At 41.9% G+C, this 27,961-nt stretch overlaps 1 protein-coding gene across 1 annotated transcript in view; it reads left to right on the forward strand.

Moving 5' to 3' along the window:
- bach2b (BTB and CNC homology 1, basic leucine zipper transcription factor 2b) overlaps nucleotides 1-27,961 on the forward strand; it is a 356,916-nt gene that overhangs the window by 234,521 nt on the left and 94,434 nt on the right. The window contains exon 3 of the mRNA XM_063033290.1: nucleotides 21,850-22,104. Coding sequence (XP_062889360.1) covers nucleotides 21,850-22,104 — 255 coding nt within the window. The remainder of the gene's footprint in view (nucleotides 1-21,849; nucleotides 22,105-27,961) is intronic.

The raw sequence follows: 27,961 nt of genomic DNA on the forward strand, positions 1-27,961 counted from the left end.
AGAGGAGAAAATAGTTTTTAAAGAGCAAAGTATTAAATGATCAGGCTTTTTGATTTAATAATACTGTATTGCACAATTGCTGGGTGAACTGTTTTGATCATTTTTGGCCACAGCTTCTTCATTCCAGCATGAACATGTCCATGGATGCGTAGAGGAGATTAATGAGACCAGCGGACTTAATTGCCGTAGTCTAAGCAGAATAGTATAAATGTTTTGCTGCTGCTAAGTCAGTCCCTTTATAACTTCAATCTTAAAGCATGTATCAATCACAATAAGGAAAGCAGTGATCCATGGAAGAGGTTCATCACCTTCTTGAGGCATGAGCAATAAGTAAACCCTTGCCAAAGTTACTTGCATTCAGAGAATGCACTTAAAAGTAACGTGCATTTAAAAAATAAGTTGATCCTATACTATACGTGTATAAACTAAACCGCTTGTATTTGTTTTTTTTTTGTTCATTTTAAACTCTCAATAGTACTGTACAGGTCTTAATTTATTGACATTTACAGTATTAATGCTAACTAAACAAGGTGTAAATCTCACAATTTCCTTGTGGTCTTTCTCAACTGGTTTTACTTTGTGATTTCTGGGGGTGGAGGTTTCAGAAAAAGAAAACTAAAGAACACTTTTGAATGTGTTCATTGCCCAAGAAGGATTTGTGGTGAGGAGTGGTATCTCCAATGTTTGTAATTAGTACTTCAGACCGAGTCCAGTAATACTGCAATAATATAACCAGAGCTCTAAGGAAATAACTTTCTCATAACTGCAACACCAGAGGCAAATAATGATTATAAATAGTACAATATGACTTCAGAAGCTTCCCCTTTGGTCCACAAGCAATTGTCCTTTGACTTAATAAATCTATGCTCTGTGACTTTATGGATCTCTTAACTCTGACTGAAACTACTGGAATTTATTTTTCTTAATTTTTGTTCACATAATGTCTTTCATAATCTGCCCCATAGCACTTTTGAGGGAGGTATTTGTTACTAGCTGCACCATCTCAAAGAATAAAGCCATCTCAGGACATATTACATGTGCTGAGTTCTTCATTGCAAAGGTGTTTTGTATCTAGAGTTATTAGAGCTGTTTTTGTTCTACCTGGATTGTGAGTATAAAATTCTGTTCTCTGTCCACCCTAGTCCCAGGAGCCACAGATTTATATTTTTGAGGACAGAATATGAGGAAAGATATTTTTACCCAATGAGCGACAGTGAAATAAAATTTACATTTTACAAGGGTTTTAGAAGCAGAAACATCTAGGATTTCAAAATTAAGACCTTATCCAATTTGTGATATTATGGAATTGCAGATTCCATATTATCAGATGTGTGCCAAAATAGACTGGATTGTTCAACATCTACTACTCCCAGGATCCCATCACAGACCAAAACTCTGCCCTCTTACTCCCCACCTACCAGCTAACACTAGATCCACCGAATTAATATAACATGATCAAGGAAGTATACAGTTCATAAAATACAAAAACTGTAGAATTTCGCTGATGACTAGTTGAGCCTTGACTCGTACTGTGTCTCAATAATAAACAACACACCTTCATAGGATAAAGTTTTAAAGAGAATCCAGAGACTATTTACTACAATGGATGCAAGTTCGAGAAGCTAGTGAAGCAGTAGTTATTCTCTATAGAGCTAAAGCAGTTAGTGTATTTAGCGATTCAGTACAGTAACAGCTCTTTCCAGCCCAAAGAGCCCATATCACTCAGTTAGCCGGTGAACCTATTAATCCGTAGACCGGAGCACCCGGAAAAAACCCACATCACCATGGGGAGAATGTACAAACTCCTTACAAACAGTGGTGAAATTGAACACTGCACTACAACAGTGTTACACTAATCACTATACTACCATGTTGCCCAAAAGAGTCTTCTTTGCGAAACAAAATATTGCAAGTTAATGGCAATGTTTGAAATCATTTTGATGATTGATTCAGAAAATCAATCGCAACCTTTTCCAATGACAGATGGATCATTATGAACATGTAGATTCGAAGTAATTGTGAGAAGAAAAAGCGGTGAGATCAATATTTTTTCGATGCAAGGAGGCATGGGTAAAGTACTAAAGATGCAAGAAATATGAGCATGTATGTTATATTCCTTTGACCATTGAGAAGTACAGTAGAAGGAGATGATGAATCAGCATTGGAGGGAGATTGAAAATTTGGCTGCATGGTGTAATTACAACAAGCTCTCGCTCAATGTCAAAACGAACAAGGAACTGCTTGTAGACTTCTGGAGAGGGAAACCAGAGGTCTGTGAGCCAGTAATCATCAGAGGTGGAGATAGTCATTAACTTTAAATTCTTGGGTGTCACTGTCTCAGAGGACCTGTCCTGGACGCATCATATAAATACAATTGCGAAGAAAGCACAACAGCGTCTCAAATTCCTCAGGTGTCTGTAGAGATCTGGCATGTCATCAAAAACCTTGGCAAACTTCTATAGATGTGTAGTGGAAAGTGTAATGACTGGCTGCATTATGGCCTGGTATGGCAAGACCAATGCCTGTGAGCAGAAAGTCCTACAAAAGTTAGTGGATTCATCATGGGTAAACATTGAGCACATCTACATGAAACATTGCCGTAGAAAAGCAGCATCCATCATCAGAGATCCTCACCACTCAGGCCTGGTCTTTTCTCACTGCTACCATCAGCTACAAGAGCCTCAGGACTTACACCACCAAGTTCAAGAACAGTTACTACCCCTCAACCATCAAGCTCTTGAACAAAAGGAGATAACCACACTAATTTAAGACCTCTTTTATCTTGTTATTTCATGCTCTTTATTTATTGCTATTTATTTATTATCTGCATTTGTACAGTTTGTTTATAGTTAACAGTTCCAGATGTTTACAGTTACTATTCTATAGATTTGCTAAGTATGCCCACAGAAAAAGAATCTCAGGGTTGTATTGTGACATGTATGTACTCTGATAATAAATTTTACATTGAACTTTGAACTTTTTCTTCCGATGATGAGCTCACAAGGGACTTGAATGTGCTTTGATTAACAATAGTGACTGTGTGATGAGAGGCCTAGATCAGAATGGTAAGGACCCAAGTGCTGGAGTATTTGAGGCTAGGATCGAGACACTATTTCGAGACTCAGATGAGAAAAGGGTTGTTGACTAGATCCACACAGGCAAATGCTAGAGAAACTCAGCAGGTCAGGCAGCATCCATGGAAATGAACATTTTGGGCTGAGACCCTCCTTCAGGACTAGAAAGGAAACAAGGAGTTTCCAGAATTAAAAAGGTGGGGGGGTGGTGAGGCCAGAAGGCTAGCTGAAAGGTGATAAGTGAAGCTGGGTGAGTGGGAAAGGTCAAGAGCTGGAGAAAAAGGAATCTGATAGGCAAGGAGAGTGAACCATAGGAGAAATGGAAGGAGGAGGGGACCCAGGGGAAGTAATAGGCAGGTGAGAACAGACAAAAGTTAGAGTGCGAAATAGAGGGGGAGGAGAATGTTTTTAACTGAAAGGAGGAATCGATATTCATGCCATCAGGTTTGGGGGCTACCCAAATGGAATATAAGGTGTTGCTCTTCCACCCTGAGGGTAGCCTCATCTTGGCATAAGAGGAGGCCACGAACTGACATGTCAGAACGGAAGGGGAATAAGCATTAAAAGGCTTGGTCACTGGGAAGTTCCGCCTTTGGTGGATGGAGCGGAGGTGTGTGACGAAACTGTCATGATGAACATAGAACATAGAACATAGAATAGTACAGTACAGGCCCTTCGGCCCACAATGTTGTGCTGACCCTCAAACCCTGCCTCCCATATAAGCCCCCACCTTAGATTCCTCCATATACCTGTCTAGTAGTCTCTTAAACTTCACTAGTGTATCTGCCTCCACCACTGACTCAGGCAGCGCATTCCACGCACCAACCACTCTCTGAGTAAAAAACCTTCCTCTAATATCCCCCTTGAACTCCCCACCCCTTACCTTAAAGCCATGCCCTCTTGTATTGAGCAGTGGTGCCCTGGGGAAGAGGTGCTGGCTGTCCACTCTATCTATTCCTCTTATTATCTTGTACACCTCTATCATGTCTCCTCTCATCCTCCTTCTCTCCAAAGAGTAACGCCCTAGCCCTAGTAATGATGGGTCTCACCCATATAGAAGAGAGTACAGGAAATCCATAGATGACTTCAGCAGATCTGCAGATGAAATGTTGCCTCAACTGGAAGGACTGTCCGGGGCCCTGAGTGGATTTAAGGGAGGAGGTGAATGGGCAGGTGTAACACTTAGACTGCTTGCAAAGGTAAGTGCTGGGAGGGAGATTAGTGGGAAGGGATGAATGGACAAGGGAATCACGGAAGGAGGATCTCTAGTGGAGAGGGGGTGGTAAAGGTATGTTTGGTTGTAGGATCCCTTTGGAGATGTTGGAAGTTGCGGAGGATGATGTGTTGGGTGTGGAGGCTCATGGCATGGTAGGTAAGGACAAGGGGAGCTCTATCACTATTAAGGTGGTGGGAAGATAGAGTGAGTGCAGATGCGTGGGAAATGGAGGAGATACAGGTGAGGGTAGCATCAATAGAGGTGGAATGGAAACGCAGTTCATTGAAGGAAGACATCTCTGATGTCCTGGAATGGAAAGCTTTGTCCCAGGAACAGATATGGCAGAGCCGAGGAAACTGAGAAAAGAGAATAGCATTTTTACAGGACATTAAATGGGACGAGGTATAGTCAAGGTTACTGTGGGGGTCAGAACATTTATAAAAGATGTTGGTCAACAGTTTGTCTCCAGGGATGGAGACAGACAGATCGAGAAAGGGGAGGGAGGTGTCAGAGATGGGTAAAGTGAGTTTAAGGGCAGAGCGGAAGTTGAAGCCGTCGTCAGTGTAACCAAGGAAGAGTACAACTGAGGAAGGCTTTGAACATGGACTGTTCCACATAGTCAATGGAAAGGCAGGCATAGCTTGCCTAGAATTCTTGACTAGTTGCTAGCCGAGAACCTGATTAAACTACCCTAGAATCCAAATGAGACAGAAATCCTGAACACAATCGCAGACTGAACCAAAGTTGAGCTGCTGATTGAGCACCAAACCTGAGTTCAGGTGCTCTCTAAATACCCAAATCCTGGCTGCCAATTAGCAGAGCGGACTGAATATTTAAAGGGATCACAGCAGCTATCCATACTCTGGAGAATCGGAGTATCTAAACCACAGAGACTGGCATGGTAGGGTGTGTACCGTAACAAACTGAGCTTCCCAAATGACTTATTGCATACTGTACTTCCACCATGTTGTGAGGTGCTACACTGTGCAATAATACGTCTTGTATTTTTTTTTTGATTAACTGGCATAGTAGTTTGGATGTTAGATTGACCTAAAAAGACAGCTAATGTTCCTGTTCCTGGCAATTACCTGACTATTTGGCAAGTCACAAAAACTTCAAGTTTTGTTGTGGTCAAGCTGTATCTTCCCTCTGGTGCCTGTCATTGTCAAATAATCCATTACTGACTGATTTTTCAAAAGTTTATATATGAATCCTTTGGTTAAATCTTTGAATGCAAGTTAGAACTGTGAGGTTTTATTTGCATGAAGTATTCATTCAGCAGTCCCATAGACAAGACAAGGCAGGGGAACATGTCTGGACTAGGTAGGTAAGAAGTTTTGAAATTAAGACTCAAGTAATTAATTAAACTTGAAATTTGTCACCAGTACTTCATGCAGAACTTCCCTTATGGAACACCTTTCCCAAGAAGTTGGTTATTATCTTGCCAGAAGCAACATGAAACTTGGCTGTTTACTTTTATTTGAGTTAGTTAAGCTTGACAATATTAATAAAAGACAAGAAAGAAAAAAATACTTTTCATGACCCAGGCTTGTCTTACATTGCTTTGCATCCATTGCTATTGTGACTATTTTTAAAAGTATTTCAAATTTTTTAAAGTATTTCAATATAAAGCATCTGATCTCTACACTGTAAGATCACATAACAAGCAATGTGATAGTGATCAGATAGTTTTTTTAATAAAGATTCAGGACGCAGTGCACAGGTATAAAGGAGAACAAATTAATTGTTACTCTGGATCTGTTGCCGCACTTAAAATAACACAATAAGATAAAGAACACAATAAATATAAATACATAAGATCATTTATATACTTTGATATTATGTACATAAAGTGACATTAGGTACAGAAGTATCTGTACATAATGTGATTCTGACAGGACATGATAAAGTTGTGGTGATGGGTGGCAGGTTGTGGAAAGGTAGGTTTGTGGGTGGAAGTGTTGAACACTCTTACTGCTTGGGGAAAGTAACTGTGAGTCTGTTGATCCTGGTGTGGGTGCTGCGTAGTCTTCCCTAATGGGAGTGGGACAAACAGTCATTGAACAAGGTGGCTAAGATCCTTCATGATGTTAGTGGCCTTTTTCCAGCACCTTTCTGTATCTATGATCTTGATGCAGAGTGATACTGGTTGAGACAATAGCCTCTGCTTTTGCTAAAAAGATTAACTTCAACAATGTTCAGTCCTTTGTAACATATTGGAGAATCAGCATAGATTACGTGCTCCAGTCTCCACAATGGGATTTAAAACCATTATTACTTGGTTCAGAAACACTGACTCTGAGCCACTTGACCCCTTAAGTACAAATAAAAGTTGAGTGATTATATGTCTCACTGATAGTATTCAGTCATTACATTTCTTAATCCAATTTAAAATTGCAACCTTAATAACAATCATTCTATACAGCTTTGTTGATATTACTTACATAACTTTGCCTAATTATGGAATGTAGTTTCATGCTGTTATACAACAATGTGAACGCGCTAACTGTTTTTAGTATGACACTGCTTTGTACCTCTATTAATTATCTAGCAATGTTGTTTGCTTTCTTGTCATTGAAATTTGTATTATTTGTTAGAATTGATTTTCTCCATTTATCATCTGTAAGTCATTCCTTGACATAATTTCAGTGTGATATTGATATTATGTATGGAATTAGTTGACATTTTTAGGTGACTATTAGAAACTCCCCGTTCTTGCCAATAATCACATGCCTTTTCAAAAATGCCATCCCCCTTCTCTCAATTCCTCCATCTCCGCCGCATCTACTCTGAGGATGAGGCCTTTCATTCCAGAATGAAGGAAATGTCCTCCTTCTCCAAAGAAAGGTGTTTCCCTTCTTCCACCATCAACGCTGCCCCCAACTGCATTTCTTCCATTTTGCACACGTCTGTTCTCACCCCATCCTCCTGCCACCCCACAAGCGATAGGGTTCCTCTTGTCCTCACCTACCACCCCACCAGTCTCCGATCCAGCAAACAATCCTCTGTAACTCCCGCCATCTCCAACAGGATCCCACCACCAAGCACATCTTTCCCTCCACCCCCACTTTCTGCATTTCGGAGGGATCGCTCCCTACGTGACTCCCTTAACCTCCCACTGATCTCCCTCCTGGCACTTATCCTTACAAGCAGAACAAGTGCTACACCTGCCCCTACATCTCCTCCCCAACTACCATTCAGGGCCCCAAACAATTCCTCCAGGTGAGGCAACACTTCACCTTTCAGTCTGTTGGGGTTATCTATTGCAGGAGTCCCCAACCTTTTTTGCACCGCGGACCGGTTTAATATTGACAATTTTCTTGTGGACCGGCCAACTGGGGGGTTTGCCAGCTTTCTCACTCCCAAATAAGGGACAAAAGTAGCAGTCAAATCCTGACGAAGGGTCCCAGCCCGAAATGTCAACTGTACTTCTTCCTATAGATGCTGCCTGGCCTGCTGCGTTCACCAGCATTTTTTGTGTGTGTTGATGGGACACTTGTGTTTACCCTGAGAAAGACTACCATGACCATGAAGCCTTGCGCAGGCACCTGTGTGCACATGCCTGATGTGCACATATGTGGCGTGCGCATGCACGTACTTGATTTTTTTTCCACAAATCCGTTTTGGCTTAATCTTCCCGACTACACTGTACATAACATTATTTCTGCTTTATATAGGCTGTGTATTTATCATATCATTAATGCTTTTACTATATGTTAGAGTTATTTTAGGTTTTATGTGTTATTTGGTAGGTTATCTTTTGGGTCTGGGAACGTTCAAAAATCTTTTCCATATAAATTAATGGTAATTGCTTCTTCGCTTCACGCCATTTCGGCACAAAAGGATTCATAGGAACACTGTACCTTAGCGGGGGAAATACGGGACGAGGGCGCTCCCATATGGGACAAACCAATTTAGCCTGATATACGGGATGTCCCAGCAAATACGGGACAGTTGGCAACCCTATGTTCAAGTTCAACAGTGGGCGTGACAGGGAATGAGAAAAGGTGCAGCTGACTCATATCGTTTCCTTGCGGCCCGGTCCGCAGTCCGGTGGTTGGGGACCACTGATCTATTGGATCCGGTACTCCCAGAATGGCCTCTTGTATTTTGATGAGACCCGACGCAGATTGGAAGACTGCTTTGCTGAGCACCTACGCCAGGTAAAGCAGGACTCCCAGTGGCCACCCATTTTAATTCCGCTTCCCATTCCCATTCCCATTCTGATATGTCCATCCATGGCCTTCTCTACTGTCACGATGAGACCACACTCAGGTTAGAGGAGCAACACCTTATATTCTGTCTACGTAGCCTCCAAACTGATGGCATGAACATCAATTTCTCAAACTTCCAGTAATGCCCCCCCCAACTTCTCTATTCCTGATCCCCTTTTCCCTCTCTCACCTTATCTCCTTGCCTGCCCATCGCCTCCCTCCGGTGCTTCTCCTTTTTTTTTTCTTCCTGGGCCTTCCATCCTCTCCCATTAGATTCTCCCTTCTCCAGCCCTGTATCTCTTTCACCAAGCAACTTCCCAGCTCTTTACTTCACCCCTCCTCCCTCCCAGTTTCACCTGTCACCTTGTGTTTCTCCCTCCCTTCCCCACACCTTCTAACTCTGACTCCTCATCTTTTGTTCCTCCAGTGTAGATGAAGGATCTTAGCACAAAACATCGGCTGTACTCTTTTCTCTAGATGCTGCCTGGCCTGCTGATTTCCTCCAGCTTTGTGTGTGTTGCTTGCCTTTCCAATCATTCTTTAAAACCAAGAAGGAGCCCATTTGACCCAAAAAAAGCCCTATTATTCCATTAATTTTCCTTATCATATATTTTCCCAATATTCTCATCAATTCCATTCAGACTGGTTGGCCCGTCTTATCCATGCCAACCTGGGTGGCAGGGTGGATATACATTTCTACCAAAGGTTTTTTTTTAACGTGTCGCACCAGACAGTCAGCCATCCTTGCCTGGCGTGTGGTGTCAGGATTGGTCTCCTTTCAGATTAGCCGGGTTCACGATATGAACATTCCTGACGCGACCCTTTTTTTTAAACGGGGCTGAGTGGCTAGCTCGATGCTGAACCCGGCACAGATGGTGGGGGGTGGCCCGACTTGGATTTGAACTTGGGAGGCTTCTCTCCGGAGCCTGGCGCTGATGCCATTGCGCCACCAGCCGGCCTTCTACCAAAGGTAAGATGCTCCTTCTCTCCCCTAGTCTTCAGGTCAGCCTTGGGCAAGATGTGGCATCTGCTTAGCCTCCTCCCGATCAGGGTCATGTGAAGCCATGGGAGCAGGTGGTGGATGGTCGTACGAGCAGCTGGTGCATGTCACAAGTCCTGCCAGGCAGGCAATCTCTGAAGAGCAGCCATAATGGCTGGCGTCATCCATCTTGTAAAGATAGTCTCCAGAAGAAGACAATGGCAAACCACTTCTGTAGAAAAACTGAACAAAAGCAATCATGGTCAGGGAAAGACCAACCGAGATAGAAACATAGAAAACCTACAGCACAATACAGGCCCTTCGGCCCACAAAGTTGTGCCAACTATATCCTTACCTTAGAACTACCGAGGCTTACCCAAAGCCCTCTATTTTTCTAAGCTCCATGTATCCATCCAGGAGTCTCTTAAAAGACCCTATCATTGCCACCCTGAATCGGCCCATTTCCTCCTTATTTATAAAATATATTTTGTATTTGTTTTTTTTTCTCTACTCTTGGGATATAATTACATTTTGTAGTTTCTATATTATGGCAAATGGTGATTAATGTTGTTCTTACACTTTTTCCCTTGATATATTTTTTGTCCTTCCAAACTTTGACTGTTAGACAATAGACAATAGACAAAGGAGCAGAATAATGCCATTCAATCAATTGAGTCTGCTCTGCCATTTAGTCGTTGCTTTTTCCTAACCATCCGGTAACCCTTAACCTCTTTCCCAGTCAAACTTCTTACTGAATTCAAACTTCATTATAGCTAACCTTAAATATTTTCCTCCTGTTTGGTGCAGGGATCAAAGTAGCTCTGTTGCTATAAAATTGTTCCATAAGATGTGATGGACTATCCCTGTGGTCAAGTACAAACATCTGAATTTTCACCAAATTTATTTTCAATTTACTAAGGATCATCCACTCTTTTCATTTCAATAAAACAAACTTGCTAGGAAGCAACAGCGTCCATTCAATATTTAGTGTGCTCACAAACTATTACAACACAGATTTGATCACTAGCAGTTTGGTTCCTAGGCTTACGAGTTGTAACATGTTTTTAAGTACCTTTGCATAAATATCATCCCTGGCATTTAATCACAGAAATTTTTAATTAGGTCTTAATGGAATTATTTCTCTCAAATTATTTTCTCAAATATTTCCTTTCTCAAAGGAATTATTTCAAGTATCAACATGGAGATAATTTTGTACTATTACCACACCATAGAACCATAGAACACTACAACACAGAAAACAGACCATTCGGCCCTTCTAGTCTGTGCCGAAATGTTATTCCTCTAGTCCCATTGACCTGCAGCCAGTCCATAACCCTCCAGACCTCTCCCATCCATGTATCTATCCAATTTATTCTTAAAACTTAAGAGTGAGCCGGCATTTAGCACGTCAGATGGCAGCTCGTTCCGCACTCCCACCACTCTCTGAGTGAAGAAGTTCCCCCTAATGTTCCCCCTAAACCTTACCCCTTTCACCCTAAAGCCATGTCCTCTCGCATTTATCTCTCCTAATCTAAGTGGAAAGAGCCTATTCACATTTACTCTGTCTATACCCCTCATAATTTTGTAAACCTCCATCAAATCTCCCCTCATTCTGCTACGCTCCAAAGAATAAAGTCCTAACTTGTTCAATCTTTCCCTGTAACTCAACTCCTGAAGACCCGGCAACATCCTATTAAATCTTCTCTGCACTCTTTCAATCTTACTGATATCCTTGCTATAGTTAGATGACCAGAACTGCGCACAATACCCCAAATTTGGCCTCACCAATGTCTTATACAACCTCCCCATAACATCCCAACTCCTATACTCAATACTTTGATTTATGAATACCAGGATGCCAAAAGCCTTCTGTACAACCCTGTCTACCTGTGACGCCACTTTCGGGGAATTATGTATCTGAACTCCCAGATCTCTTTGCTCCTCCACACTCCTCAGTGCGCTACCATTTACTGTGTATGTCCTACCTTGATTTGTCCTTCCAAAATGCAACACCTCACATTTGTTTGCATTAAATTCCATCTGCCATTTTCTGGCCCATTTTTCCAGTTGGTCCAGAACAGGAAGGCATTTTGTGTCGGAAAGAAGCAAGCTTATTCTTACAATACCTGAAATGGAGATAATATTTACATCTTATTAGGAACTTCAGGAGAGCAAATATTATGGAGTCAGCTGAGCTGATTTTTTTTTTAAGATGAAACCTATAATATTCAGGTCCTCTTGCGGACTTTATCCTTTGCCACCACAAGATTGAAGATGTTGTCAAGTAAACCCCATGCATTCCCCAGTGGCCTTTCAATTAACTGGCCTCCAACTGCTGTTGTCGTTGTTGGGCAGTTTAAGTTTATAAAACCATATTACGAAGTGCTGATGTTACATGAAATAAGTTTGCTTCATTTACGGTAGTGGTCTTGACTCCCAAACCTACTGACAGATCTATGTACAGTGCAACTGCACCTAAAGTAACAAATTTTGCCTGTAATAAGCATGAAGCCGTGTAGGGTAAGCCTTTTTCGAATGTATTAGGCAAACTAGCACAGATATCTTGCTCGTTGATTCATCTGTTATGGGGTGTGACGTGAGCGATCATGGTCTTTCTATGACCATGATTGTTCTTGCCATATTTTTCTACAGATGTGGTTTAACATTGCCTTCTTCTGGCCAGTGTCTTTACAAGACAGGTGACCCCAGCCATTATCAATACTCCTCAGAGATATTCTGCCAGGCATCAGCGGTCGCATAACCAGGACTTGTGATATGTAGCAGCTGCTCATTTGACCTTTCACCACCTGCTCCCATGGCTTCACGTGACCCTGACTGGGGGCTAAGCAGGTGCTAAACCTTTCCCAAAGGTGATCTGCAGGCTAGAGGAGGTAAGGAGCACCTTGCATCTCATTTGGTAGAGATATATCGCCACCCCACCACCCAAGATCTTCTGCATAACACCATTTAGCACGTTTTCACACACAAATGGTTTTCTGTCCATTTCCCAAATCCTGCTGGAGAAGTTTTTTTTTCTTAAAATGTCTCCAATGATATTATGCATTAGCACAGCTGGGATTGAGAGGCTGCATTTATTTATTTATTGAGCTACAGCACTGTTACGTACACACAACCCTGGGGAAAGTACCGGTTACATGCACGCAACACTAAAAGTATCAGCAGCAATAGAACACACCTGGCGTCTGGTTTTGCTGTTAACAAAACACTATTTTATTAGTAACTACGTCATATAGTAACCTAACCGGGTAAATCAAGAGTTACCGGGGTTATGCATATTTAGGTGTACATATATAAATCCCCAAACTTCAGAGCAAGGGTGGTAAGTGATACAGTCTTACGATGGTATGTAAGAAAGTTCTGTTCAGTTCAATCTATGGAATTTGAGGTGAGAGAGAGATATTTGTAATCCAAACAAACAGGTGTCGTCGATCTTCCCGTAGTCCTCCGAATACTCACAGGAAATATCACCAACAGTAGCTTATCACAAAGGGGACCATCTTCGAGGGAACCACCACGCAGACAAGGGTCGACACATACGGTTATCCCAAACACACTATGTGATAGCCACTTATCCAGTTCCACGACATACAAAATAACTCCAACAGTGATTTGCCACAGGGATGCCTTTCTTCAGTGAACTACCACACCCAGACAAAGGGGAAACACACAAGTGGTATTCACTAAGGTTTTCTGTCATCAGAGAACCCACTCTTATGGATTAACTATGTGACAATCACACTTTTGTATTCGAATGGAATCAAACTCACCCTTACAGGCTACTTAGAAGAGAGTCCAAACAGTGATCTCTTTATCCCTAGGTTTCTTCTGTTTCAAACCATTCTCTCCCCTCCTCTCTGCCAACTTCTTCTAGTTGCAGTACTTTGTGAGAGTCGTTTATCAATACTATGGCTCGATCTTAACTCACCCCTTTTGGGCGACTGGAAGTTGAAACCAGCAACCCCACTCGCTGGTGACTTGCATTGATCAAAACCATCTTGGCTCTGAACTGTGTGTGTCTGTAAGAGGATCATCTGACCTTGCTTATTCAAAACAAGCCGCGAGAAACCATAAACATTCATTGTCCATCAAATAACTCCACCTCTCTCACCATAGTAATCAAGCAATTTTGCAGTCAGCAGAAATCCAACAGTGCCCCAAAAGTCAGTCTCATTCTCTCGGCGTTTTGAAGTGACAGTCCACAGAAAAAATGAACCCTAGGGCTATATCGGCATCCGTTAGTCTCATGAGACCATGGATTCGCGCCTTGGAAGGTATCCAGGGCGCAGGCCTGGGCAAGGTTGTATGGAAGACTGGCAGTTGCCCATGCTGCAAGTCTCCCCTCTCCACGACACCAATGTTGTCCAAGGGAAGGGCATTAGGACTCATATAGCTTGGCACCGGTGTCGTCGCAGAGCACTGTGTGGTTAAGTGCCTTGCTCAAGGACACACACGCTGCCTCAACCAAGGCTCGAACTAGCGACCTTCAAATCACTAGACGAACGCCTTAGCCACGTGGTCATGCGCCAACACATGCAGGTATATAACAGCACGGAGTAGTCTCTTCTAGTTGCACTGCCCAGCAACCCCTTATTTAACCTTGGCTTATCACCAGACAATTTACAGTGACCAATCTTTTGAGTCAGTATGGGTGGAAGTCAGGAACAGGAAGGGAGCAGTTATTCTATTGGGAATATTCTATAGGCCCCCTGGTAGCAGCAGAGATAGCGAGGAGCAGATTGAGAGGCAGAGTTTGGAAAGGTGAAAAAATAACAGGGTTGTTATCATGGGTTACTTTAACTTCCCTAATATTGATTGGCACCTGATTAGTTCCAATGGTTTAGATGGGGCAGAGTTTGTTAAGTGTGTCCAGGACAGAATCCTGTCATAGTATGTAGACAGGCTGACTAGGGGGAATGCCATACTAGATCCAGTATTAGGTAATGAACTAGGTCAGGTCACAGATCTCTCAGTGGGTGAGCATCTGGGGGACAGTGACCACCGCTCCCTGGCCTTTAGCATTGTCATGGAAAAGGATAGAATCAGAGAGGACAGGAAAATTTATAATTGGGAAAGGGCAAATTATGAGGCTATAAGGCTAGAACTTGCGGGTGTGAATTGGGATGATGTTTTTGCAGGAAAATGTACTATGGACATGTGGTCGATGTTTAGGGATCTCTTGCAGGATGTTAGGGATAAATTTGTCCCAGTGAGGAAGATAAAGAATGGTAGGGTGAGGAAACCATGGGTGACAAGTGAGGTGGAAAATCTAGTCAGGTGGAAGAAGGCAGCATACATGAGGTTTAGGAAGCAAGGATCAGATGGGTCTATTGAGGGATATAGAGTAGCCAGAAAGGAGCTTAAGAAGGGGCTGAGGAGAGCAAGAAGGGGGCATGAGAAAGCCTTGGCAAATAGGGTAAAGGAAAACCCCAAGGCATTCTTCAATTATGTGAAGAAAAAAAGGATGACAGGAGTGAAGGTAGGACCGATTAGAGATAAAGGTGGGAAGATGTGCCTGGACGCTGTGGAAGTGAGCGAGGCCCTCAATAAACACTTCTCTTCAGTATTCACTAATGAGAAGGAACTTGATGACAGTGAGGACAATATGAGTGAGGTTGATGTTCTGGAGCATGTTGATATTAAGGAAGAGGAGGTGTTGGAATTGCTAAAATACATTAGGATGGGTAAGTCCCCAGGACCTGACAGAATATTCCCCAGGCTGCTCCACGAGGCGAGGGAAGAGATTGCTGAGCCTCTGGCTAGGATCTTTATGTCCTCGTTGTCCACTGGAATGGTACCGGAGGATTGGAGGGAGGCGAATGTTGTCCCCTTGTTCAAAAAAGGTAGTGGGGATAGTCTGGGTAATTACAGACCAGTGAGCCTTACGTCTGTGGTGGGAAAGCTGTTGGAAAAGATTCTTAGAGATAGGATCTATGGGCATTTAGAGAATCATGGTCTGATCAGGGACAGTCAGCATGGCTTTGTGAAGGGCAGATCGTGTCCAACAAGCCTGATAGAGTTCTTTGAGGAGGTGACCAGGCATATAGATGAGGGGAGTGCAGTGGATGTGATCTACATGGATTTTAGTAAGGCATTTGACAAGGTCGAACATGGTAGGCTTATTCAGAAAGTCAGAAGACACGGGATCCAGGGAAGTTTGGCCAGGTGGATTCAGAATTGGCTTGCCTGCAGAAAGCAGAGGGTAGTGGTGGAGGGAGTACATTTGGATTGGAGGATTGTGACTAGTGGTGTCCCAGAAGGATCTGTTCTGGGACCTCTACTTTTCGAGATTTTTATTAGGACCTGGATGTGGGGGGGAGAAAGGTGGGTTGGCAGGTTTGCAGATGACACAAAGTTGGTGGTGTTGTGGATAGTGTAGAGGATTGTCGAAGATTGCAGAGAGAAATTAATAAGATGCAGAAATGGGCTGAGAAGTGGCAGATGGAGTTCAACTCAGAGAAGTGTGAGGTGGTACACTTTGGAAGGACGAACTCCAAGGCAAAGTACAAAGTAAATGGCAGGATACTTGGTAGTGTGGAGGAGCAGAGGGATCTGAGGGTACATGTCCACAGATCCCTGAAAGTTGCCTCACAGGTAGATAGGGTAGTTAAGAAAGCTTATGGGGTGATAGCTTTCATAAGTCGAGGGATAGAGTTTAAGAGTCGCGATGTAATGATGCAGCTCTATAAAACTCTGGTTAGGCCACACTTGGAGTACTGTGTCCAGTTCTAGTCGCCTCACTAAAGGAAAGGATGAGGAAGCATTGGAAAGGGTACAGAGGAGATTTACCAGGATGCTGCCTGGTTTAGAGAGTATGCATTCTGATCAGAGATTAAGGGAGCTAGGGCTTTACTCTTTAGAGAGAAGGAGGATGAGAGGAGACATGATAGAGGTGTACAAGATAATAAGAGGAATAGATAGAGTGGATAGCCAACACCTCTTCCCCAGGGCACCACTGCTCAATACAAGAGGACATGGCTTTAAGGTAAGGGGTGGGAAGTTCAAGGGGGATATTAGAGGAAGGTTTTTTACTCAGAGAGTGGTTGGTGCGTGGAATACACTGCCTGAGTCAGTGGTGGAGGCAGATACACTAGTGAAGTTTAAGAGACTACTAGACAGGTATATGGAGGAATTTAAGATGGGGGGTTATATGGGAGGCAGGGTTTAAGGGTCGGCACAACATTGTGGGCCGAAGGGCCTGTACTGTGCTGTACTATTCTATGTTCTATGTTCAATTAATCTACTGACTAGTACATCTCTGGACTGTAGGAGGAAACCAGAGCACCTGGGGGAAATCCACACGGTCACGGGGATACGTACAAACTCCTTACAGGGAGCAGCAGGAATTGAACCCAGATCACTGGTACTGTTAAAGCCTTGTGATAACCACTATACTACTGTGCTGCCTTATTATTGTGTTATGATGCGCCATCACATTGGTTTTGGTATCAAATGTACCTTCCCCGTCATGTCAAGAGCTCTTAGTTCAATGAACTGTGCAGTAATATAAATACTGCAGTCACTCAAGTCAAGTATGACGTTCTCCCAATGGGTTGTCTGTTGGTGGAATCTCAGGTGGCTGTGGGGGCTCATCAGTGATCCACATATTCTGTTGCAGTGTGGGCAGTGGTGTATAAGAAATAACATAATTGCAAACTCCAACAATCATTCATAAACCTAAGAATCAGGATTTTCAGTTACATTGTTGGACTGGAGATGCTGGCGTTATTCTCCTTGAAGGAAAGAGGATATTTGATGGAGACGTTAAATATTGGCAGTTTTAGATAAAGTAACTCTTTACTCAGAGTAGTTATAAACTAGAATTCACAGCTTGCTAAAATTGTAGAAGCAGATTCAATCAGTGCCTTCAAAAGGAATTTCTTATTCTCTGGAGAGCATCTGTTGGGCTTTGAGGAAGGAGAAGGAATTCTACTGAAGGAATTGTTCCTCTGGGAGCCAGCATGGACTCAATCAACCACTTCACTTTCTATGCCATAACAGCTACATAATTCGATTATGTAAGGACAATATATAGAGAGTCTGATATGACTGATTAAATGAACAGCAAATATAATGCATAGCCTTGAGTTGGCAATTTTGTTTAATGCTTTTTGATTTCTAAAAACTTGGTAGTTACTTTCAGTTGAACTAATTGAAAACAAAGCATTTAATCAAAGTTCAAAGTAAATTTTACAATTTCACTATATACAACTCTGAGGTTCATTTTCTTGTGGGAATACTCAACAAATCTACAGATTAATAACTATAACAGAATCAATGAGAGACCACACCAACAGGGATCTGTACTGGGTCCAATGTTGTTTGTCATATACATTAATGATCTGGATGATGGTGTGATAAATTGGATTAGTAAGTATGCAGATAATACTAAGATAGGTGGAGTTGTGGATAATGAAGTAGGTTTTCAAAGCTTGCAGAGAGATTTAGGCCAGTTAGAAGAGTGAAAGGCTGAAAGATGGCAGATGGAGTTTAATGCTGATGAATGTGAGGTGCTACATCTTGGTAGGACTAATCAAAATAGGACATACATGGTAAATGGTAGGGCATTGAAGAATGCAGTAGAACAGAGGGATCTGGGAATAATGGTGAATAGTTCCCTGAAGGTGGAATCTCATGTGGATAGGGTGGTAAAGAAAGCTTTTGGTATACTGGTCTTTATAAATCAGAGCATTGAGTATAGGAGTTGAGATGTAATGTTGAAATTGTACAAGGCATTGGTAAGGCCAAATTTGGAGTATTGTGTACAGTTTTGGTCACTGAATTATAGGAAAGATGTCAACAAAATAGAGAGAGTACAGAGAAGATTTACTGGAATGTTACCTGGGTTTCATTGCCTAAGTTACAGAGAAAGGTTGAACAAGTTAGGTCTTTATTCTTTGGAGCATAGAAGGTTGAGGGGGGACTTGATAGAGGTATTTAAAATTATGAGGGGGATAGATAGAGTTGACGTGGATAGGCTTTTTCTATTGAGAGTGAGGGAGATTCAAACAAGAAGACATGAGTTGAGAGTTAAAGGGCAAATGTTTAGGGGTAACATGTAGCAAGAGGATTCGAGTACAGGCGCAGGGAGGTACTACTGCAGTTGTACAAGGCCTTGGTGAGACCACACCTGGAGTATTGTGTGTAGTTTTGGTCCCCTAATCTGAGGAAAGACATTCTTGCCATAGAGGGAGTACAAAGAAGGTTCACCAGATTGATTCCTGGGATGGCAGGACTTTCATATGATGAAAGACTGGATCGGCTAGGCTTATACTCACTGGAATTTAGAAGATTGAGCAGGGATCTTATTGAAAGGTATAAAATTCTAAAGGGATTGGACAGGCTAGATGCAGGAAGATTGTTCTCGATGTTGGGGAAGTCCAGAACGAGGGGTCACTGTTTAAGGATAAAGGGGAAGTCTTTTAGGTCCGAGATGAGAAAAAACTTCTTCACACAGAGAGTGGTGAATCTGTGGAATTCTCTGCCGCAGGAAACAGTTGAGGCCAGTTCATTGGCTATATTTAAGAGGGAGTTAGATATGGCCCTTGTGGCTAAAGGGATCAGGGGTTATGCAGAGAAGGCAGGTACAGGGTTCTGAGTTGGATGATCAGCCATGATCATACTGAATGGCGGTGCAGGCTCGAAGGGCAGAATGGCCTACTCCTGCACCTATTTTCTATGTTTCTATGAGTGGGAGCTTCTTTACTCAGAGAGTGGTAGCTGTGTGGAACGAGCTTCCAGCAGAAGTGGTTGAGGCAGGTTCGATGTTGTCATTTAAAGTTAAATTGGATAGATATATGGACAGGAAAGGAATGGAGGGTTATGAGCTGAGTGCAGGTCGGTGGGACTAAGTGAGAGTAAGAGTTCAGCATGGACTAGAAGGGTCGAGATGGCCTGTTTCTGTGCTGTAGTTGTTATATGGTTGACTTGAGTGTACAACTGGAGTGCAAAAGACAACAAGCTCAAAAGGACAGCAAATACAAAAAGAAGAAAATAATATTAAAAAATAAGCAATAAATATTGAGAACATGGGATGAAGAGTGTTATTTGATAGCTAATTATTACAGGAAATTGATAACTAATGATATAGCTAATTGTTATACAAATGTGACTGACTGCTGTCACTTTGCTATTTGGTAGTATGTAAACCAGTACACCCCACCAGCTGGTGGTGTGGTGGTATCAGCACTGGACTTCAAGGCAGATGGTCCTGAGTTCAAACCCAGCCAGGTCCCAACCTGGGCAGCAGCAGTATCTGTGCAGAAGAAAGGCCTGGCAATTTTTCTTCCTTATCTTCCATGAAAACCCTATGGTCCATGAGGTCATGAAGAGTTGGACTCGACTTAACAACTGAACAACAAGACTAGTACACCCACAACCTGGGCCAGCCTTGGAAGTTAGCTGGAGGTCAGCAGAACTGAAAGCAAGACCTCTTGCAAGGGGAAACAATAACTAACCGGACTCGGAGAAAGGATAGACGCCACAAATTCCTTCTCCCTGAAAAACCAAAAACAATCCAACTAATCCAACTAACTTATTGTTGGCTGATCAAAAATAGGTTGTTGATCGGGATAGAGTGACGAAGGGTGCTGCAATGTCTTGGGTGCCAGGGTGGTGTAGCAGTTACCTCGAAGCTGTTACAGATCAAGGCATACCAGAGTCTGGAATTCAATTCTGGCGTCCTCTGTAAAGAGTTTATACATTCTCCCAGAGACCATTTGTGTTTCCTACAGATGCTGTGGTTTTGTCCCACATTCCAAAGGTGCACTGTAAATTGTCCTGTGATTGATTAGGCTAGTATTAAATAGGTGGGTTGCAGGCAGTGCAGCTTGTTGGGCTGAAAGAGTCCGTTCCACACTGTGTCTCTAAATAAATAAATCAAAGATGCCCCAATGGTCACAGCAACCTTGACTGAGAAGGGCCTGCCTCACTTCATAGTCATAGTCGTACTTTATTGATCCCGGGGGAAATTGGTTTTCGTTACAGTTGCACCATAAATAATAAATAGTAATAGAACCATAAATAGTTAAATAGTAATATGTAAATTATGCCAGTAAATTATGAAATAAGTCCAGGACCAGCCTATTGGCTCAGGGTGTCTGACCCTCCAAGCGAGGAGTTGTAAAGTTTGATGGCCACAGGCAGGAATGACTTCCTATGACGCTCTGTGTTGCATCTCGGTGGAATGAGTCTCTAGCTGAATGTACTCCTGTGTCCACCCAGTACATTATGTAGTGGATGGGAGACATTGACCAAGTTGGCATGCAACTTGGACCGCATCCTCTTTTCAGACACCACCGTGAGAGAGTCCAGTTCCATCTCCACAACATCACTGGCCTTACGAATGAACAACATTACTGGCCTTACGAATGAACAACATCACTGGCCTTACGAATGACGGCTATATTTCGACGGCTGGAGCTCTGATATCTATCATGATAGTTGATAGGCTTGTGTTTGTGATTGGGCAAGGGTCACGTTTCCGGCACCAGCATAGTATGCCCACAATTCACTAACCCTAACTGTATGTCTTTGGAGTGAGGGAGGAAATCCAGGCAGTCCTGGGGTGAAGCTGCTTACAGACAGCTGTGGGAATTCCTCCCCGATCTTACAGCTTGTACTTGTAAAGCATTGTGCTGACTGCTACGCCACCATGCCTCCCTCATATTAACATTAGTGTGAAACATCTCTCCGTGGAACACTATTTCTCTTTTTAAGGCCAGGCACAACAACTAGGAACTTTCACTTTCCTCTGAGAAGTAGTTGACTGCCACCTTAGAATCACCTGAACATTTAGATAAAGTGACTGATAAAAAGTGAAGAAAATTCCTGATCCACCCAGGTTCCCTCAGTAAAGGTAGACACTGGAGTGAATAAAGTGTTTGGGTCTTTGGAGAACGAGTAAAAGATTGAGGCTGACAGAATTGCTTTACCAGAAGCTGCTATTCCCGCCGGTGAGCCCAACGGCCTTGTTCTATACCAGAATAATAATTCCATTATGTATCTGGATCAGCAAAAATATTTTTGGAGTTTTGGCTATGGTTTAAAACTTTAAAGCCAAATCCAACTAATATTTGGTTGTGACTACCTATAAGTAATACCAGTAATAAGTGTTTGGCACAATGGCATAGGAGTTAGTTTTGGTTCCTCACATCTCCAGCAACCTGGGGTCAGTCCTGAACCTGGGTGCTTTCTGTGTGAATTATGCATGTTTTCCCTGTGATCACATGTATTTCCTCTTGTGTGCTCTGACAATGCCCTGCAGACGTTTCTTAACTTTTAAATTAACTTTTCACTACATTACAGTGTGGAAGTAATCTAACGTGCACATTCTTTCTTTTTTTTTAGGGTCTGAACGGAATGTCTGTGGATGAGAAGTCTGAATCGCCCATGTATGTGTATGAGTCAACAGTGCATTGTACAAATATCCTCCTGTGCCTGAACGACCAGCGCAAGCAGGATATCCTCTGCGATGTGACCGTACTGGTGGAGAGGAAGGAATTCCGTGCCCACCGCGCTGTCCTAGCCGCGTGCAGCGAATATTTCCTACAGACTTTGATTGGGCAAACAGAACATGAGCTTGTTATCACTCTACCTGAGGAGGTATGATGTAGTGTCTTACTTTAAGATTAGGGAGAGTATAGCTACAGTAATCTCTACAGCCAAAAGACAATAACCGGTTGAAATTTGCAAGTGCTCTATTTCTGATTCAGAACTCTATAAGATCATAATGAAGAGTAAACTATCTACTTGCTGTCTCGACCCTGTCCCTACCACACTTTTAAGTGTTTTCATTTCTGTTAGGAAAATCATTTACACATCCCTAGAGACTGGAGCTTTTCCAGAGGCTCTCAAACTGCGGCTATCAAAACCCTACTTAAAAAGTTAAATCTTGATAGTGAGGTACCAGCTAACTACAAGCCTGTATCAAATCTTTCCTTCCTGGGAAAGATTCTTGAGAAAGACATTTTCAACCAACTCAACAACCTTCTAAATGAGAACAAAATTCTAGAAAAGTTTCAGTCAGATTTTAGACAAAACTACAGCACGGAGCTGGCTTTTACCAAAATTGTTAGTGACTGTAGGCTCAAAGTCTCAGTTCTAGTTCTTTTATATCTAAGTGCTGCGTTCAACACAATTGATCACAAAATTCTCCTAGATTGCCTTGAGAATTGGGTTGGCCTCTCTGGTAGTGCCCTAAGTTGATTTTGTTCATATATCTTAGAGAAAAATATTTTGTCTGTCTTGGCGACCAATTTTTTAAGAGATACAATGTACCTTTTGGTATTGCTCGGAGAAACTGTCTTGGTCCCCTACTCTTCTCCTGATACATACTCCTTTTAGGAGACAACATTAGAGAGCATAAACTTGGTTTCCACAGTTATGCAGCTGACACACAATTGTATTTCTTGGTTGAACCTGATGATGAACCACACTATCTTCTCTGACTTCTGGTATGGCTGCAATAAACAAATGGATGAGCAATAATTTTTTAAAATAAATGATGATAAAACTGAAATCCCAAAGCCAAACGAAATAAACTTCTTGATTAACTTGGGAACTTGGCTCCCCTTGTAAAATCAGAAATATCAAGTCTGGTTGTTATCCTGGATTCATATTTGATTAAATCCCACATAAATAAAGTGACCAGAGAAGCATTTTTACACTTAAGAAATATTGCAAAAGATGCCTGTTTCCATCACGTAATGATGCTGCAAAACTAATCCACGCCTTTATATCGAATGGACTAGATTACTGCAGTGCACTTTTTACTTGCCTTTCTAAGCAAACTGTCGACCAACTTCAACTCATTCAGAATGCTGCTGCTAGACTTGTAACCAAACCCAGGATGAGAGAACATATCACTGCTGTACTAGCTACTCTGAATTGGCTTCCTGTATCTTTAAGAATTGATTTTAAAGTTCTCTTCCTTGTTTTTAAAGCTCTGGGATCAGAGTACATCACAAAATTATTTTGTTATATAATCCTGCTTGAGCTCTCGGGTCTTCCTCTGGCCAGTCTCTTAAATTTACGCAATTTCCCTCAAAAGATAATTGGGAGATCAGCTTTTATGAACTACACGCCTAAACTGTGGAATTTAATACCTAAAACTATAAGGGATGCAGACTCAGTTGAAACTTTTAAACACTAGCTTAAAATCTATTTATTTAACCTTGCTTTTCGCTAACATCTGGTGTCTTTTACTTTACTTATTTTTTTATTTCTATTTTATTTTCATATTCATGCTTTTTGTAAAGCACTTTGAAATACATCATCTGTATGAAAAGTGCTCTATAAATAAGGTTATTATGATTATTATTATTTAAATACAGAGCATAGGTTAATCAGATCGTACTGCTGCAGGAAGCATGACATGGGAACAGTGTTATGTTATTTCCTTGGTGTCTAAAAATAGCAACCAGTTTATAATAACAAGTTATTTTTACTCTTTATGGAATTTATCATTCTAAATTAAAGGTAAAAACATTAAAAATGCATAGTATGGAGTGTGGAGATGCAAAGGTGCGATATCTTGGAGCATTAGTATTTGTTGCTGTCATGGTAACTGTATATTCCACCAACTCACTAATCCTCCAGAGCATTGTAGAATTCCAAGTCTCAGCAATTTCCTTTCCTCATGTAAAGGTGTAAAGTTCACTAGAAATTCCTACCTGTGTTACCCCTTGAACCCCTGTTCTAATATTTAGGGCATGAATGAGAACTAGTCCAGATCCCGATCTGACAAACAGCAGGAAATTAGGACACCCACTCCTTCTGTTAAAAAAAATTATATAGACTAAAGCACTGAAGACCAATTAGCCCAAAATATTTGTGTCATCTTTTTGCTGGGAAAGCAAATTACAGACCATCTGTTTTTTTTCTGGAATACCTGTAATGACTACTAATCTGTTAAGAAATTGTGCTATGGGACAAATTTGGTTGAAGCAAGTAATTAGAGGTTTTAAAGATGCATGGCATATGCTGTGGTTTGTCTTAAGTTATAATTACAGGGGCCAGTCATTAACTTTGGAGAAAACTTGATGTTAATTATAATGTCACTGTAATATGCCTGAGTAAACACAAGTCATAAATGTATTGAATATCCTGGACAATCAAAATCAACTAGTAGTTAAGATTTTTGCTAAGTCTAATGCACTGGAACAAAAGAGAAAACCAGTCAAAACTTCGACCTCAAGGCTTCACTGAGGATAAGAATCTTATTCCAAGGCCTGATTTCATAGAAATCTACTCATCCATCCTTACTGATATCAGTACCCAAAATGTTGTGTCTAACTTAGTATTAAAGTGAGGGAAAAACTAGTCTGAAACATAAATCAAAAAGAGGAGGTATGCAGTATATCAGTAAATGAAAACTGGATTGGCATTTCAGACAGAGACTTTTGTCAGAGGCTAATAGCATTCCAGTCATCATCATATGTGGTATCATATGACATAGCTGATCATGGTCTCAAGACCATGATTGGTTTGAGGCAAATTCTTCTACAGAAATGGTTTGCTTTTGCCTTCTTCTGGGCATTGTCTTTACAAGATGGGTGACCCCAGCCATTATCAATACTTTTCAGAGACTGCCCGCCTGGTGTCAGTAGTTGCATAAGCAGGACTTGTGATATGTACCAGCTGCTCATACGACCATCCACCACCTGCTCCCATGAGTTCATATGACCCTGATCAGGGGGCTAAGCAGGTGCTACTCTTTGCCCAAGGGTGACTTGCAGGCTAGCGGAGAGAAGGATCACTTTCCACCTCCTTTGATGTATCTTCACCGCACCACCCATATTTCCAGTCCTTGATATACTTAAATGTCTGGCATTTTTAAATTTCTTTTACTCAACTAGATTGAATTCAACAGTAAGTCAATGAATTAAAGATGAGAATTGTATGATCTCTGATTATCTTTAACTTAGTAGTTGTCTTTTCATATAAAAGATATCAATTCAAAATAACACCAGAGTTAGTTAATGATACATGGATGGGAGGTGTATGGAGGGATATGGTCCGTGTGCAGGTCAGTGGGACTAGGCAAAAAATGGTTCGGCACAGCCAAGAAGGGCCAAAAGGCCTGTTTCTGTGCTATGGTTTCTATGGATGGTTCCTTTATAGCTGTATTACATCTAGTCTTTTGTTGCTGATCTCGATGTTTAAGGCATAACGTGCCTTCACACATTATGATTAAGTGGCATTAATGTGTGAGTAGAAAACATTTATTTTTTTGCTTTTTGAACTAAGAATTATGTTGTTTGCTTTTCATTTTCTCATCAGCTTTGGAGAAAATAAATTTCATGTGCATATTTTGTTTTAAGACCCTAACTGTTTTCTTCTCAGTTAACTAACTGAAATCAACTCTGAAAGAAGCAGTGACTGTGTCATTCTTAAATATGATGGTAGTGAATTTTAACAAAGGTTCTCAGATTAGTCCAGTAAATTAAAGTTGACGGGCCACAGGAACTCCTGAAAATGCTTGGTACCATCCATATTCTCCCCTGATCACTACCTTCTCAGCTCAGGATGTAAAATGACAACATCCTGGCATCATTTAAATGACATTAGCTATTATTCTGCTTTTCGTGCAGAAGAAAGTGACTTAACAACCACCAGTCTGTCTAAGTCCAAAGGAGATCAGAGTAGAATGAGGCTATTTGGCCCATTGTGTCTGCTCCGCCATTCCATCATGACTGATTCGTTATCTCTCTCATCCCCACTCTGTTTCTTTCTGCCTGTAACATTTCATGCCCTGACTAATCAAGAACCTATCAACCACCACTTTTAATATACCCAATGACTTGGCTTCCAGAGCCGTCTGTGGCAATGAATTCCACAGATGCCCTACCTACTAACTGAAGAAATTCCTCCTCATCTCTGTTGTAAAAGGATGTCCCTCTATTCTGAGGCTGTATCCTCTGGTTCAACACTTGCTTTACTCAAGGAAACATCCTCTCCACGTCCATGCTCTCAAGTCTGTTCAATATTTGATAGGTTTCATTAAAATTCACCCCCCCCCACCCCTTACTTCTAATCTCCAATCCTTAGCTGAACACTATTGGAGACTAAAGAGGGCTATTCTTAAATGTTCCATCCTAGTTGGGCCTGATCACTTTGATATTGTGCCTGTGAGATCCCTGCTTTTACCTCCAATGTGAAATTTGCAGGTGCAGGCATAGTGCAGCTGAGCTGGGCCAGCAGCCAAACTATGGGGAATGTTTCACTTCACTAGCACTGGAACAAATGTGGACTGTATGCTATAAACATGTGTAAGTACAAATAGAATCGAAAAGGGAAGGGTGCTTTACAGAGAAAGGAGGAAGAAGTAGAACAGAGATTCGATTACATAAATAATGAGGCATGGGTGGAAAGAGGAAAAACTGCAAGGCAACCACTAAACAGGAGATAACAATAAAAGGAAAACAGCTGAGCTATTTATAAGAGTAGAGGCAAAAGAATTATATCACCTAGAGAGGCAGGAAGGCCAGGCCAAGTACTGCTAGAAGTGGGGTGGGTGTCTGTATCCCAGAAAAATTGAAAGAAAAGTGCAAGCACACACAAAATGCTGGAGGAACTCAGCAGGTCAGGCAGCATCTATGGAGAAGGTTTCAGCCCAAAACGTTGACTATTTATTCCTCTCCAAGATGCTGGATCCTCTGGACCTCCAATGTCTGCAGAATTTCTAGTGTTTGTTAAAAATGTGAGCTGTTTTGTTCAGAGTGAAACATAGAAACATAGAAAATAGGTGCAGGAGTAGGCCATTCGGCCCTTCGAGCCTGCACCGCCATTTATTATGATCATGGCTGATCATCCAACTCAGAACCCAGCCTTCCCTCCATACCCCCTGACCCCTGTAGCCACAAGGGAAAACAGGAAGTACTGCAATACTCAGCAGGTCAAACAGCATCTGAAGAAAGGGAAGCTGTTAATGTTTTTGATCAAAGACTCTTGATCAGACCTGGAAGAGAGGAAGCAAGATAAGTTTCAAAGTGCAGAGAGGGTGAGGAAGGTGTGGATAGGACAAAGGGAATATTTCTGCGGTCATGAACTCAACATTGCCTTGGTGATGTGTTGTTCACAGAAACACCTTACTGATGTACTGTACTAATGAGGACTGCAGAGAGACAGAACACAGAGTTTATGTAAGAGACAGAACAGAGATGTACAAGGCTAATTTTATGGCATTAGATAGAGACATTTCAAAGTTTGATTAAGACAGAGTTAGATAAAAGAATGTCTGGCAAGTAGGAAGATTTTTAAAAGTAAGATAGGGAGGGGTCAGGGCCAAAATATTACTGTCAGGGGCATGGCTGACAGGACTAGGAACTCTAGCTAATGAGAGGCAAAGCAGTTAGCAATGCATGTTGCAGTGCCAGTGACCCAGGCTCTGTATAAGAAGTTTGTATGTTCTCTCCATGATTACGTGGGTTTGCCCTGGGTGCTCTACACTTGTTAGTAA

The sequence above is a fragment of the Mobula hypostoma genome, chromosome 2, assembly GCF_963921235.1.
Source record: "Mobula hypostoma chromosome 2, sMobHyp1.1, whole genome shotgun sequence".
Taxonomy (NCBI): Eukaryota; Metazoa; Chordata; class Chondrichthyes; order Myliobatiformes; family Myliobatidae; genus Mobula; species Mobula hypostoma.